The sequence below is a fragment of the Panthera uncia genome (assembly GCF_023721935.1).
Source record: "Panthera uncia isolate 11264 chromosome C1 unlocalized genomic scaffold, Puncia_PCG_1.0 HiC_scaffold_4, whole genome shotgun sequence".
Lineage (NCBI taxonomy): Eukaryota > Metazoa > Chordata > Mammalia > Carnivora > Felidae > Panthera > Panthera uncia.
In genome coordinates, this window is record NW_026057585.1 from 90529656 (window position 1) to 90545094 (window position 15439).

Here is a 15439-nt window from a genome sequence, read left to right on the forward strand (position 1 = left end):
GAACGTGCCAGTGTGTTCAGGCACAGAAAGGACAGAATGACTAGGGCAGAGGAGCGAGGGAGATGGTGGTCAGACAAGTACCGGGACGGCCAAGAGAGTCTTTGGCATCCACTGTATTGACTTTGGCTTTCTCTCCAAATGGGATGAAAAGCCATTGGAAGGTTTTGAGCAGATGACTGACATAATCCAATTTGTGTTTTAACACTGACTGCCACGTGGAGAACAGATTAAAGGGGGGAAATAATAATATTGTCCAACATTACCAGATACCAGGCACCGTTCAAAAAGCTTTTCTTATGTTAATGAATTCATAGATTTATGAATTAGTTCTCATAATAACCTTTTGAGGGTATTATCATCATCCCCATTTACAGATAAGGAAAGTGAGGCACACACAGAGTTACGTAACTTCCAGGGCCCCAGAGCAAAGAAGTGTCAGAATTGGAATCCAAACCCCAAAAGTATGGCTCCAGAGCTCTTGCCCTTAGACTTTAACTTACTTCATGGAGGGGGCAGTGGGCATATAGTAGGAGCAGAGATAGGAGTTGGTTGGTGGAGGGCCTTGAATGCTAGGCTAAGAAATTTGGACCAATATTCTGTGCATTAGTGGGGAGCCACTGGAAATTTCTGAACTGAAATAATGTGCCTAAAACACTTAAAAATGGTGGAGTGGTGGGGGGGCTGGTGCCTGGCTGGCTCAGTTGTAGAGCGTGCAACTGTTGATCTCGGGGTTGTAAGTTTGAGTCCCATGCTGGGGGTAGAGATTACTTAAAAATAAAATCTTTAAAAATCTTTAAAAAACAAAACACAGGGGCACCCGGGTGGTTGAGTCAGTTGAACTTCTGATTCTTGATTTCAGTTCAGGTCATGATCCCAGGGTCACAGGATCAAGGCCCATGCTGCGCTCTGTGCTGAGTGTGGAACCTGCTTAAGATTCTCGCTAAAATTAAAAAAAAAAAAAAAATTAACTGGGGGGAAGAGGGTGAGGCTGGAGGCTGAGAGGCCACCAAATGTCTTACAGAGATTCTGATAAGGTGAAAGAAATCCCCAAGACTCCCCTGCCTTGACTGAGTAAGGCTTTACATATCAGTTTCAGGCCAAAAAAGAAGTTTAAGGCTCATTTTTGGGGTCCAAGGAGAAGAGTCGAGAAACCCTGAGGGATGTGGCTACTGACTGACGTGTCCTTTTTTTTTTTTTTTTTTTTTTAACATTTATTATTGAGAGACAGAGCATGAGCAGGGGAGGGGCAGAGAGAGAGAGAGAGGGAGACACAGAATCCAAAGCAGGCTCCAGGCTCCGAGCTGTCAGCACAGAGCCTGACGGGGGGGCTCGAACTCATGAACTGAGAGATCATGACCTGAGCTGAAGTCGGACGCTTAACCAACTGAGCCACCCAGGCGCCCCTGACCGCCATGTTCTAACGTTCACCTCCTGGTATCTAAATGGATCAAGGAAGGCTCTGTAATTACCTTACACTCCTTGACAGGGGACCTTTTCCTGGTAAAACAAGAACGAGAGTTTTATCCATGAAGTCCACCACAGAGAGAAGGGGAAGTAAAGTCTGGAACAGCAGTGGGCCTTTGCTTTATTTCTGTGGTAGACGAGTCTGTCGTGTGATATCACGAGTGATATCCCTCCATTTTAAATGGGAAGGGAGGGGCGCCTGGGTGGCTCAGCTGGTTAAGCATCGGACTCTTGGTTTCGGCTCAGGTCAAGATCTCACGGTTTTGTGAGTTCGAGCCCCCACATTGGGCTCTGCTTGGTATTCTCTCTCTCTCCGCCCCTCTGCAACGTGCACTGTCTGTCTCAAAATAAACTTAAAAAAATAAATACATAAATGGGAAGATGATTTCATTTGATCATAATTTGGCACATAGTTGATTATATCATAAAATAATATTTAGCTGGCTGTTTCACCTTTCTCCAAAATAACAGGGTGCATGACCCCACATTTGTACAGTGTGGCAGGAAGGGATCATTACAACCATCTTACAATGAGGCCCAGAGAGATCGAGTGACTTTCTCACCAAAGTCTGACCCAGGGAAGCAGCTCAGAAGAGAACACAGGATGCCCTATCGTAAGCATCTGGGGAAGCCCTTCTTCCAATTGAAAGTCACTGACCCATACAAATGGTCAGGCAGGGCCACCCACTGACAGAGCAAGTTAATTTAGGGGTTTTGAAAATATATGAAACATTAAACTCAAGTACCTAACTGAAAACTAGTAGGGATAAAACTGTTACATAAATGTTACGGTAAGAAAAATGTACTCGGGGTCTTGATCGCATCCAGAGAAGGAGACGGCAGAAAAGGTAGAAGGTAAGGAGAGAGGACATGCCAAGAGCCCAGACAGCACTCTCAGTCTGACTCTCTCTCAAAGAATCACTGCGTGTTTCCACACATCTATACACACACATACACAGAAGCCAAGTAGATCTCATTGATAATTAATACTGCTTTTTAGAAATTAAATCCTTAGGGGCGCCTGGGTGGCTCAGTCGGTTAAGTGTCTGACTTTGGCTCAAGTCATGATCTCACGGTCCGTGAGTTCGAGCCCTGGTCAGGCTCTGATGACAGCTCGGAGCCTGAAGCCTGCTTCGGATTCTGCGTCTCCCTCTCTCTGCCCCTCCCCTGATCGTGCTCTGTCTCTGTCTCTCTCTCAAAAATAAACACACACTAAAAAAAAAAAAAAAAAAGAAAGAAAGAAAGAAAGAAATTACATCCCTAAAGCCAGGTTTCTCACCGTTAGATGAGAGAGTTACAAAATGGGATGGGGTAAGGCCAGACAAAACCCTAGCTTTTGGACTTCAGTTATCAGGATGAACTCAAGGTTCACACACACCCCTATTTCCTAGCTCCGCTGAAAGGCCCAGGAACAATGGCACACGGACAGCAATGTGCACACCTGTCGATCTTGGTTCCTGTCTCCCCTAAAAAGAACTAGAGGTCCTTGGAGAAATGGCCAGATTCAGAGCCTGGGGTAAAGAAAATACTGGAATGGTCCGGACTATCTTGTCCTTAAAGAACTGAATGGGTTTGTCAAAAGAAAACTGGTGCCAGCTTGGAGAGCTCCTAATACACAAATCTGGGGCAAATATTGACAATCGTGGATTATAATCAATTTCATAAAATGAGGACCCGTGAGTCCATAATGATAGAAATAAATGAACAAATAAATTGGGGGGAAGGGAAAGGTCTTCCTCGTAGTGACATCAAGTCATAAGGAATAACGAATTCTGAAAATCACCAATGGATGCTAAAAACTAATGATGGCTTGATAAGGAACAGGATATTTATGGTCTCAAAATTTTCTCCTCACAATTTATTACTACGAAGAAAAATAATAAATTTACAGTGGAGAAACCAGGCAAGCACCACTTACACCGTGAAACCAAAGTTCACTGTTAAGACACACAGACATTGTGTGCCTCCTGATATCATGCACTGAAAAGGACACATCGTGTCTCTGCCGACACTGCAAAACCTGAATCTAATCGTGAGGAAACACCAGACAAACCCAAACTGAGAAACATCCTACAAAGTAACTGGCTTCTACTCTTCAAATATGTCAAGAGCAAGAAGAAAGGCTGATGCACGTTTCTGGATTAAAGAAAGAGACCTTACAACTAAACACAGTACGTGATCCTGGACTGGGCAAAAAGCAAGATACTGTATTATTTTGACAATTTACAAAATGTGAACACGTACTGTGGATTAGATGATACCATCGTAGCAGCGTTAACTCCCTGATTCACTTATTTATTGCTTTTAAGGATTTTATTTTAAAATCATCTCTATACCCAACACGGGGCTCAAATTTTTATGACCTCGAGATCAAGAGTCCCACGCTCTACCCGCTGGGCCAGACAGGCGCTCCATTAATTCCTTGATTTAGACCATCGTACTGTGGTTATCTAAGACCACCCTTAATCTTAGAAAACATACACTGAAATATTTGTGTGTAAATGGGCATGATGTCTCCCTCTTACTCTCATATGGCTAAAAAATTCTATAGACACACAGATACACAGAGTGACACAGTAGATGAGGGAAAATATGAATGATTGGTAAACACGGGTAAAGAGTACAAAGGAGTACCCTATTGTCACAACTTTCTGTACATGTAGAATGATATCACATCAAGTCACAAAAATATTTAGCCTCTTAAAATATAAAGGTAGTAAATATCACCAGTATATACATTATAAAAAGGGTTTTCATGTTCTACCAGCTGACGGGTGCATTTTACTGTTTGTGAATTGTGTTTAAAAAAAACAACCCTGGGGCACCTGGGTGGCTCAGTCAGTTAAGTAGCTAACTCTTGATTTCTTTTTTATTTTTTAAATGTTTGTTTATTCTTGAGAGAGGGAGACACAGAATCCGAAGCAGGCTCCAGGCTCTCCAGTACAGAGCCCAACACGGGGCCTGAACTCATGAACCGGGAGATCATGACCTGAGTGGAAGTCGGATGCTTAATCGACTGAGCCACCCAGGCACCCCCAAACTCTTGATTTTGGCTCAGGTCATGATCTCACGGTTTGTGAGTTCGAGCCCTGCGCTGGGCTCCACACTGACAGTGCAGAACCTGCTTGGGATTCTCTCCCTTTCCCATTCTCTCTGCCCTCCCCAGCTAAGTAAATAAACTTAAAAAAAAAAAAAAAAAAAAGTTAAAAAAGTAACAGAAAAGTGCTCAGTTTTAAAGATACACAGGTCAAATACCATGATGCTTTATTACATTTACAAGGATTTAGCAAAACTCATCAGTAACCGATGGCCTGAAATCCTGATTGACCATTGTGTTTGTCTAATAAACATAGGAATTGTTTTTTTAAACAAATACAGCAATTTGAAACTGGATCAACTTGTTCAATTTAAACCCAAGGAAACTGATCGATTTCAACTAGTTCAGTGTGTCAAATCGGATTTAAACACTGTAAGCCCCTCTGAATGACCCCTCCTGGTTTAAGCAGTGTTTAACTGAGCAGTTGTGAGCTGGAATCAGATACAAATCCAGCCTGTATCACTTCGTAGCTGTTTGTCCTGGGGCATGTTAAATTCTCCTCTTAGAATCTGTTTCTTCACCTGTAAGTGATAACAGTATTTCTCTCATAGAGGATATTATAAAAATTAAGCATCGTGATGTATGTGAAACCTTAGAACACTGATTGGCACCAAGTATGTGCCCCGTAAATTCTATTACTACACATTCACTCGAAGTGACAAATGAAGTCCTGCCTGGCTCAGACTGGCTGGACCAGGAAGAGGGAAAGACGACTCGGGCTCACCATTGATAATGAGCTCCTTTTTCTAGCCCCGGTTTCTTTGCCTATTAAGGACTCCTCCCCTGCCCACTCCTGAATTCCTCCAAGAGTTCCTGACATCACCTTCCCCGACTTCCAGCTCCCAGCTCCGAGCTCCTGTGTAAGGATGGCACAATTGAAGCCAATTATCCTGAACGAAACTGTTCACTGAGAGCCTTCATGTCGGAAGGCCCCATTCTATTTCCTTAGTGTCCCCTGTCCCCCTTCCCTCCTAGCGTCCCACGTGGGTTTTAGCTCAAGTGGTTTCACAAGGGGAGATGCTGCGGTGGCCATATTCATGGGTATCTCAATGGAGCACCGTGAAAAAGTATTCACGCTCACGCGGACGCAGTGCTTGCTAACAACTTCTGGTTTGTTTTATTACAAGCAGCTCATCTGAGACTTCAGGCTCTCAGAGCTTGCTAATACCGCCTCTAAGAACTGACTCCTTGAGCCCAAGGATTACGCCCTTTCGACTCCGGAAGAGTCTCCCAACCACCATTAAATGATACTGTACTCCATTCTGATTCAGCAACAACCTCCTTCCAGTACTGGTGCGAGCACATGTATTCAACCCTCAAAGCCTGTAGGTAGGAATTATTATTATTTTTTCTTCTCCCTTTACAGATCAGAGAGTCACGTGGCAAGTAGGTGGGGGAGTGGGAACTGGACCCAGCTCCTCTGACTCCAAACCTCTGCTCTTCCCTGCACAGTCCTGCCTCTCCCTTGCTCCCCACCTGCCCTCTTCCTTCGAGGCACTTTCGGACTGGAACGGGGATCCCTGACCCTCACGCTGGCTCCACACAGAGGCTGCTCGGCGAACCAGGGAAGCTCTGCCCTGCTCCCGCCCAGGTCTGTGTCCACCCTGACCTCATCCTTCGGCGTCCGAGGTGAAGCAGAGTGTGCGGCACGCTACCAGAAAAAAGTGGTGATAGCTTCCAGATGAGCTTGTTATTCTAAACTGAACATTCCTTTTGGTTCTTAGAACTTCCACTTTCTCCCTTCCACCCCTCTGCATTTATGTAATTAGCAAGCGTGCAACAGGAAACCGTTTTTGTCTCCGCACCACTCACGATGAAGGCTGTTCCGGCCCCACGGAGTACATCCTTGTGGAAATACTTTGCAGAGTTTATTTGGACAGGTTCAAAAATAGTCCTTCAACAATACAATCAGGTTGAACCACGACAAGTAAAATGTAATTATGGCTTGGTTACATAAAAAAAAAAAAAAAAAAAAAAAAATGTAAACAGTGAGGTTTGGGGAAACTAAAAGCCAATCTGCACGGGTATCTCCTTCGTTACCGATCTCTGCATTTCGTACAAGCAGGATTTCAAGGACTGCGTCCTTGGATCTTCTGAAGTGGATGAGAGAAGATGACATTCACTTAAGGAGACAGCCCACTGGAGTGTGTGCTGAGGCCATTTCTCGGAACAAAGGCCTACACTTCTGCATAAGGCAAATGCAGCCTGATAAAGGCTCCCCCAGTGCGTACTTGGAATGCCAAAGTCATTCACCTAAATGAGTTCAAAATACATATTGTTCTGGGCCAAATTATACAGTGTCAAGCTCAAACTGTATGAATTTATATATGTTGGCAGAGCAGGCCACTTTCGGGGCGCCACAGCTTTATCCTAGCATCCTGTGCCCAGCTGGGTTCCCATCACTCTCTCCCCAAACCCATGAATTTCCTTCTACTTGGTTCCAGAAGGGCAGACGAGGAGCAGAGTCAAAGTTTCACAGCCCCACAAGGGAAAAGAGCCCCGGAGGACTTGAATTTCTAATGAAACTTAAAGTAAAACAGAACGCGTGCCTTTGCCAACAAGCTGGAGCTTTCTGAAGGTTGATCCGAGACGGGGGCAGGGAGTGGGGGCAAGATGGAGCACCGTGCTTTGGGCCAGCGTCCGCGAAGAGCTCCGCAGCAGGAATACAAAGTACCCTGGGATGAGAGCAAACAGCCAGTGCTTCCTGTGGCCAGTCTCTGCTCAGAACCATTCCCTCCCAGAGCTCACCAGTCTCTCAAACATACAAGCGGCGTTTCGGGGATGCTGAGCAGACAGATCCTCCAAATGGAATGTCGAGCCAACAGCTAATGAGACAGGGAAGCCAGCTTCCACGGTCCTTTTCTACTCCGTGTTCTTCTGACGTATCTAGAGAATCAAAGGGCATGCTGTGTTTCCTGGGGTTTTTTTGTTGTTGTTTTTTTTGTTTTTTCCTTTTTCGGGACGGGACCTGTTATTCTTCTCTCTGCCTGAATAGAGATGGAAAAATTGGAGGGAAGTATTAACTTTTTTTTTTTAATGTTTATTTATTTTTGAGAGAGACAGAGACAGAATGCGAGTGGGTTAGGGGCGGAGAGAGAGGGAGACACAGAATCCAAAGCAGGTTCCAGGCTCTGAGCTGTCGGCACAGAGCCCGACGCGGGGCCTGAACTCATGAGCCGCGAGATCATGACCCGAGCCGACGTTGGATGCTCAACCAACTGAGCCACCCAGGCGCCCCGGAAATATTAACTTTTAAAGCAAACAAGGAGAAAACGAGTGTAAGGGATGAAACAGGTTGCAAAGTTATTTTTCTTTTAATGACACGGGTTGTCTTGATCATGGAATGAAGGGGGCAGAGTGCAAAACAGCAGCACGGCTAGGCTAAGGCAAGCCATGGCCAAGACTTTTGGTCCTGGGCTCAGGCCCACTTGGGGCTTTAAGTGAATCAAATAAACAAAAAAGCGCGGAGAGGAGCCTGGACAGTTTGCAGGGCAGAGAGCCGCTGCTGCCCGGTCTGGCCCAGAGCTCAGCACACCTTTCTGGAAAGGGGGCGTGGGGTGAAGGATGAAAGGAGGTTTAAATGAGAGAGTATTTCTACCCTGAATCTACTCATTACAACACTTGCAGGAACCGTCTGATCAGTGCTTCAGAACGGGGGTCAGACGCTAGTTCCACGCCAGTGCCGGGCCTCGCCCTCCACACCTCTCCGGGCCCTGCACGCTCCGGCGACACGTACCTGCTTACCCTACTACCCCCCCCCCCCCCACCACCATACCCGGCGTGATTCCGAGCCTTCACGTAAGCCACCTTCCCGCCCTTCCTCATCTGTCTGGAACGTCCCCGTCAACGTCAAGTATGAGTCCGTGGTATTCCCTCGCCCACTGGGCCATCTCTCTCTCTCTCTCTCTCTCTCCCCCCTTCTCACTGCACTTTTTCCGCACGCCTCCGCTTCGTGTCGAGGGTCTGCGTGTCTGGTTGCCGGCAGACTCTAAGCTCCTCAAGGGCGGGGGGCCTGTGTCTTACTTTCTCGTCTACCTCTGCTGCCTGGAGCAGTACCTGGCTCGCTCAGGATGCTCCGCCAGCTCGTACAGGATAAAGGCACAGGTGGGATCAAGCTCTGCCCATCTTAATTTTATCCTAAAGAGAGAAATGCGACCCGAGAGACTGAGCGCCCTCTGGGTTCCATACGTTTTCAGAAGAAATTGCTACTGTATTACTTTTGCATCCAGCCTCCCTGGTTCAGGTGAAACCAAAGGAATAAACTCACAGAGGGGCATTAGAAGTGGCCCCTCCGTCCTCAAACTTCAGCTGCTGTGTGGAGTTAACCCCAAACGTGGCCTTCCAGCCAGGTGGGCCGGCCACGAGTTCTCCCCGCCCCCCAGGACAAAGCCCCCAGAGCCGAAGCCCGGACTGTGTCCAGCTCCACGAAGCTGTGGCAATCAGCTGTGGCTGATGGAGTGAGCCACCGACGCGGTCCGCTTCCACACCCTTCCACACAGCCAGCTCTCTGACCTCGTGCACTGGGCACACTGAGACGTGCCCTGCCGGGTCCCCTGGTGAGGACAACACACAGATCTTAAAGAGCTGCTCCTGCAAGGCAAGGCTCCTCCAGACGTCTGTCATCATCAGCAGACAACCCAGCAGCAACGTCCGCGCACCCATTACACGAGGTAGAAGTGGTTCCGAAAACTACGCATGGGGGGGGGGGGGGGGGGGGGGGAGACGGGGTGCAGGGTGGCTGTGGCTTCAGGAAGGCTGGGAGGTTGGGACCCAAGGCGACAGCTGCTGGCAGTCCAAATACAGTCCTCCTCCTGCTCAAAGACCAGAGGCAAAGAAACGCAGGCAATGCACTGGGCTGCCTATTTTTAATTTATTTCTTTTAAGACCACCTTCTCGCAATTTCCAGAGAGAAAATACAAAACAAGAAACAGACTTGGTTTCAAATACATAAACAGTGCTGGAGTTGAAAGCATTACTGATAACATTGCTACAGAAGAATGTCAGCTTACTCCAGGGCACTTCAGTATTCCTGAGGCGTAGACAGGATTTCTCTTTTCCTCCCACTGGGATGTTCTCAGGTGGAAGTCACTGCTCCTGCTCCTGCAGAGGAGGGACGCTCTGATTAGAAGTGCGCACACAGCATTTTGACAGCCATCTCTAACCCGAGGGACCAACGGGCCCAAAACTCAACACCCAGCTTGCTTTAAAACAGTCTCACGAGGGGGCGCTTGGGTGACTCAGCGGGTGAAGTGTCCGACTCCGGCTCAGGTCACGATCTCACGGTTCGGGAGTTCGAGCCCCGCGTCGGGCTCTGTGCTGACGGCTCAGAGCCTGGAGCCTGCCTTGGAATCTGTGTCTCCCTCTCTCTCTGCCCCTCCCCTGCTCGTGCTCTCTCTCTCTCTCAAAAATAAACAAACATTAAAAAAAAAATTAAAACAGTCTCGCAAGAGGACCATAAACACCCCTCCCAGGCTCTTAAGAGCAGCTCCCTCATCTTTGAGGGAGGAGCGAGGGAAAGAACAGGTCTGCCTAGTCGGTACCTGGACAACCGTTCCTACAACTCCTCAAAGGGTGCGTCACAGGTGAGCGGACAGAGCGTGGCTCTGGAATCAAGCAGCCCTACTAATGAGGGGATCTCTGGCCAGTTTCTCAACCCCAGTAAGATCTGTGTTTTCTCATCTGCTCAGCGAGGGGCAGTAAAACCTCTCCCACTAATCTCTTGGGAGGGCGGGCTAGAGAAAGCACAGAAAGCGGGGGCACCGAGGAGGGCCCACAAGGCAGCGCCGGCACCCGACAGGCAGCCACCATAAAGTGACTGCCCTGCAACAGCCCCGCGCCGCGCTCCTCTCTTCAGAGAGGAGGATGACAGCGCAGAGAGGCACAGACTCAAGTTCAGATAAAGTTACAAGGCCACGCTGGAGCAATCCACACAAGGCTGTAAAATCGGAACAATATTTTCCACAGTAATTCCCCACCATTAAATGTATAATATGCATATAATCACGCCTGAGCCATTACCCATGACAACCCAGTTCGGAACAAAGAGAGTCTTTTAAACAATTAAAAGCCCTGAAGCTCCTCTCCTGTTCCTTTCTGTTCTCTTCTCCCAAATCCGGCCCGAGTGCCAAGAAAGCGAAGGGTCAGGGAGCAGTGGAAACTGCCCGTCGTCAGCCTCGGCCTCTCCTTGCGCTGTCCCTCTGATTACCTCACCCTGGCTTTGCGGAGATGGCGCACTAACATGGAGGGAGGCGACAGGGCAGCCAGGCTCCCCGGCTCCCGACTCCCTCGGCGAGCATGCGCACACGGGTCGCTCGGGCAGGCAGCTGACAGTGTGGGCAGGTTCTGAGAGAGAGGCTACCGAGCTGTGGCGGGTACGGTCATCTGGGATCCGGTGACCCTTGCGGCTACGGCTTTTGACCAGAACTGGGACACTCCACTGCACCACATTTTCTGCTCTGCTTGTTATCAGGGTGGAACAACGGCTAAGCCAACCAATCACCCTTCCTTGGTCGGCCTCAACTATTCCCACCAACGTGCCTCCTTCTACAGCACCTCACGGCTTACAAACATGTTCACGCTGAACTCTAACAGCAACCCTGTGGGTAGAAATTACCACCCTGTTCTTATGGACGGAAGACAGAATCTCGGAAGCAAAAACTCAAGATCACACAGGAAGCAAGCGGGTGGTGGCCCAGGACCCACGCCTGGGTGTCCTGGCTTCTGGGCTCTCCCCGCCCCCTCCCCCCAAGGCTGCCCAGATCAACTGGCTCTAGCTCACGGTGACCCAGAAAGGAGACGATTCGACACAGCCAGGCAACGGGACACTCTTCACTGCAGCTGGTGCTGCTGCAAAAACTCTGCCTTAGGAAGCCTGGGGCCACGAACACGTCTAATGGGGTATACAGTGCACGTCACTCCTTCACTCCTTCGTTTCACTTTTGTCTGAGCGTCTACTTCGTTCTGGGCCCTGGGGATACATAACTAAATACACCCGCGTCCCTGAGCACCCGGCCTCCCGAGATCCTTTCCCCTAAACCCCGCGGTAAGCACGGTAAGGCGACGGGAAGGCTGCGACACACGAGACCCTTAGGAAATGTGCTACTTTCCTCCCTCTCAAGGCACGTTACAGTTTTTCATCGTGTCCGCATTAGTAAAAATGTCTGTAGACAAGGATGTTGGCAGAATCACTGGGACTTACTACAGTCAAGAACCTCCCCTCCTCAATAAAAAGCAGAGTCGTGGCTGAGTCCCAGCTGCTGGGTTTCGCCCGAGCGTGTGTGAGACGTGAACGGGGCACTCCACGATGTCGCACGTGAGCGCCACTGGCAGGTATCGAAGACAGATCCACTTTACCGTGACGATACATTTCCAGGCAGGTTCTTCAGCTGCAGTCGCTAGCAAGACAGTCTATGTGTGAACGTACACGTGCATCTCGAGGGACAGTGGAAGGAGAGACTAGGCACCCAAGCGGGGTCAACACCACGAGACGCCAAAGAGCAATCAGGAGCTCAGTGACACGCACAGTCTATTAAGTATATGTGCTCCAAAGAATTCTTCAGAGACTCAGGAGAAACTCTTTGTCTTTTAAAAGAAAGAGAAATATCAATTCTGTACGTACTTTGACGTATTTTCCATGTAGAAGATATGGAGCCTGGAAATCATGCTGACAGTTGGAGTAGGCCATTCCCAATCCCATGCCAGAACCAAAGGCTAAGGGCCACATTCTTCCTAGTGAGCAGAAAAAGGGAAAAACCCAATAGAGAACGATTAAGAGAAGATAAAGTTTTTTGTCTGGCTTAAATACATTGCTTAGGGTTCCATAAATATTCAGCATGCCTCCTACTGATGCCATTCATTTCTATCGATGTTTAATCAACGGCCAAAAACCAGGAAAGGGAGTCCTTGAGTGAACCTATTAATTTAGCAAATAATTACCTGGTACCTATGCTGCTAGGTTTGAGGTCTTCATGAGTGGTACAACACGGAAAACAGTAGACACAGTCGAACATTTTAACTTTTCTATGTCAGTTCTTTTTTTTCCCCCCAAACTTTTATTTAAATTCCAGTTAGTTAACAAACATCAGTTCTAATCATTTGCTCATTTTAACTCATTTCTTAACCTTATCAGAAATAATACCACCCTCCAGTAAGGTGCTTGAGTTTTAAACTGAACCAACTGAATTTTGATGACAGGAAGTTGTGAGGCTTACTTAAGCCAAGACTGTAAATGATTCTTTTATATCAGCACCAGGTATTAATTGTGATTCTCTAGTAATGTATCCCCCCGCTCAAGTTCTTCATGGAAAAGGGGTCAAAGGGACCCCTCCGGCTTCTGTTCAATATCCCAACGTCAGAAGTTCTTACACAGAACGAAAGCGTTTCTGGTTAAAAGGCATGTGTATTTCTGGCCCACTTGTTTTTCTTACCAGTTGGACTCTCATTTTCAACCTCCTTGAGAAAAAAAAGTATAATTAATTTGAAATATTTGAGCGTGCAGATTTGGCCAAATGACTCACTGGCAGAAAGTAGAGGCTTTTCAAATGATATCATATTTAAGATATCAGGCACCCTGACTCAATGCCCAGGGGAAAGTCTAGAGATGCCCAGCCCATCCTGACCTCTTTTGAGTCCACGTTCTTTGTCTAGCATATTTGACAGAGGCCTCCCTAAACCCGTAAGTGTATGCTTGGCAACCATGTGGATGTGCCCTCCAGAAGCGTCCCTGCTATGTGTATGCACACACTAGGACATTATGTTGAAAAGGCAGTAAAAGTCACACTTACTTTTAAAGAAGGTAAGTGAGAAAACCAGTCCTAATCCAAAACCAGTACCTACAAAGAGGGAGGAAAAACATGTTCAATCTCATAATAGTAATGTGACAAAAATAAAACGAACCTTTCATAAATGTGAACATCTATAAAACATAGTAAAAAAAAAAAAAAAAAACTTGGTACAGAGCTGATCTTCTCATTTCTAACTTTTTAAAATTTTTTTTAAATGTTTTTATTTATTTTTGAGACAGAGAGAGACAGAGCATGAGCAAAGGAGGGGCAGAGAGAGAGGGAGACACAGAATCTGAAGCAGGCTCCAGGCTCCGAGCTGTCAGCACAGAGCCCGATGTGGGGCTCGAACTCACAAACCGCGAGATCATGACCTGAGCCGAAGTCAGACGCTCAACTGACTGACCCACCCAGGGGCCCCAATCGTTTTCTTTACAAAAAAAAAAAAAAAGATAAGAAAATCAGTGCACAATTTAATTAAGTAAATATGGCTTGAACTTCAATAATAAATAATAACATTGGTATAATCATAGCTCTGAATGCTAGCTGTATCATTTTCGTAAGATATGTTAAGATGAATGTAGAACCTTTAAAAGAAATGTTTTACCTAAAATGTGGTACCAGTTTAGGGGCAAAAAATCACCTCCTGTACTGCAGTGATACACATCCCAGACTTTGAGGTAAACTCATTTTGCCATTATCAGAAAAGTTACACACACCAAGGAAGAGAAGCAAACTCTGATTTTGAATTTTTTCAGACTTGCCAATTGTTTTCAGACCTTTCAAAAGTATTCCGATGCTCTTGACAGAGTGTCTACTCCAGGGTCCAAGTGCGCCCCCAGCCAACCTCTTTACAGTTAAGCACCACAAAAAAGCCCCCCGTTCCTCACTTTGCCTTCACAGTTTTCCAGTTTGTGCTGCTGGAACTCCAAGAGCTTCTTCTCTAATCATGACTTTAGGCTACTGCGGTGTCAACACTCAGAGTTCTCCTCGGTCGACCAGCCTGACCTCTCTGCTCCAAACCCGGAACTTCGGCACAAGCAACCTCCTTCCCATAATTTTTCATCCACCCAAGCAGCGACCCAGCTGATAGTGGCCTGAAGAAACTGCTTATGCTACTTACTCGGAATGAGTTCTGGTAATTGTCCCCTGCCACATGTATGTGGCCACGGTGTCGCTTTCTTTCTCGTGACTAAATCCTACACGGATAGGAATTTTAATTAAAAATCATTACTTTGCCCTGTCCAACAGACCCTGCATTAGGTTCGGTGCTCAACCTTAAAAAGCAGTATCTTGGGGCACCTGGGTGGCTCAGCCGGTCGAGTGTCTGACTCTTGGTTCAGCTCAGACCGTGATCTCGTGGTTCATGAGATGGAGCCCCACATCTGGCTCTGTGCCGACAGCGCGGAGCCTGCTTGGGATTCTCTCTCTCCCTCTCTCTGCCACTACCCTGCTCGTGCTCTCTCTCACAAATATAAATAAACATTAAAAAATAAATAAAAATACAGGGATGCCTGGGTGGCTCAGGTCATGATCTCATGGGTTGTGGGTTTGAGCCCCGTGTTGGGCTCTGTGCTCACAGCTCAGAGCCTGGAGCCTGCTTTGGATTCTGTGTCTCCCCCTCTCTCTACTCCTCTCCCACTCATGCCCTGTCTTTATCAAAAATAAACATTAAAAAAATTTTTTTAATAAAAATAAAATAAATAAAAATACTAACAACTTTAAAAGATACATAAGAAGCAGTACCTACAGGGTGCCTGGGTGGCCAGTTGGTTGAACATCCAACTCTTGGATTTCAGGTCATGATCCCAGGGTTGTGGGACTGAGCCCTGTGTAGGGCTCTGCACTGAGAGTGGAGCCTGCTTAGGATTTTCTCTCTCTCTCTCTCTCTCTCTCTCTCTCTCTCTCTCTCTCCCCCCTTCCCCCCCTTCCCTCTCCCTCCCCCTTTCCCCTACTTGCACTCTCTCTCCCTCTCTAAATTAAAAATAAAATGCAGTATCTGAAAATCACTCATGTCACCCCAATTTCCATATAATAAAGTGGTGGAAAACTAGTGAGCTTACAGACCACAATAGTTAACCTGTTCAAAGCTGACATC

The 15439-nt window shown here is 47.2% G+C and overlaps 1 protein-coding gene across 1 annotated transcript in view; it reads right to left on the reverse strand.

Moving 5' to 3' along the window:
* Positions 1–9417: 9417 nt before the first annotated feature.
* MICOS10 (mitochondrial contact site and cristae organizing system subunit 10) overlaps positions 9418–15439 on the reverse strand; it is a 34678-nt gene continuing 28656 nt past the window's right edge. The window contains exons 2-4 of the mRNA XM_049617947.1: positions 13345–13392; positions 12180–12289; positions 9418–9661 (exon numbers count right to left, since the gene is read on the reverse strand). Coding sequence (XP_049473904.1) covers positions 9647–9661; positions 12180–12289; positions 13345–13392 — 173 coding nt within the window. The 3' untranslated portion in view covers positions 9418–9646. The remainder of the gene's footprint in view (positions 9662–12179; positions 12290–13344; positions 13393–15439) is intronic.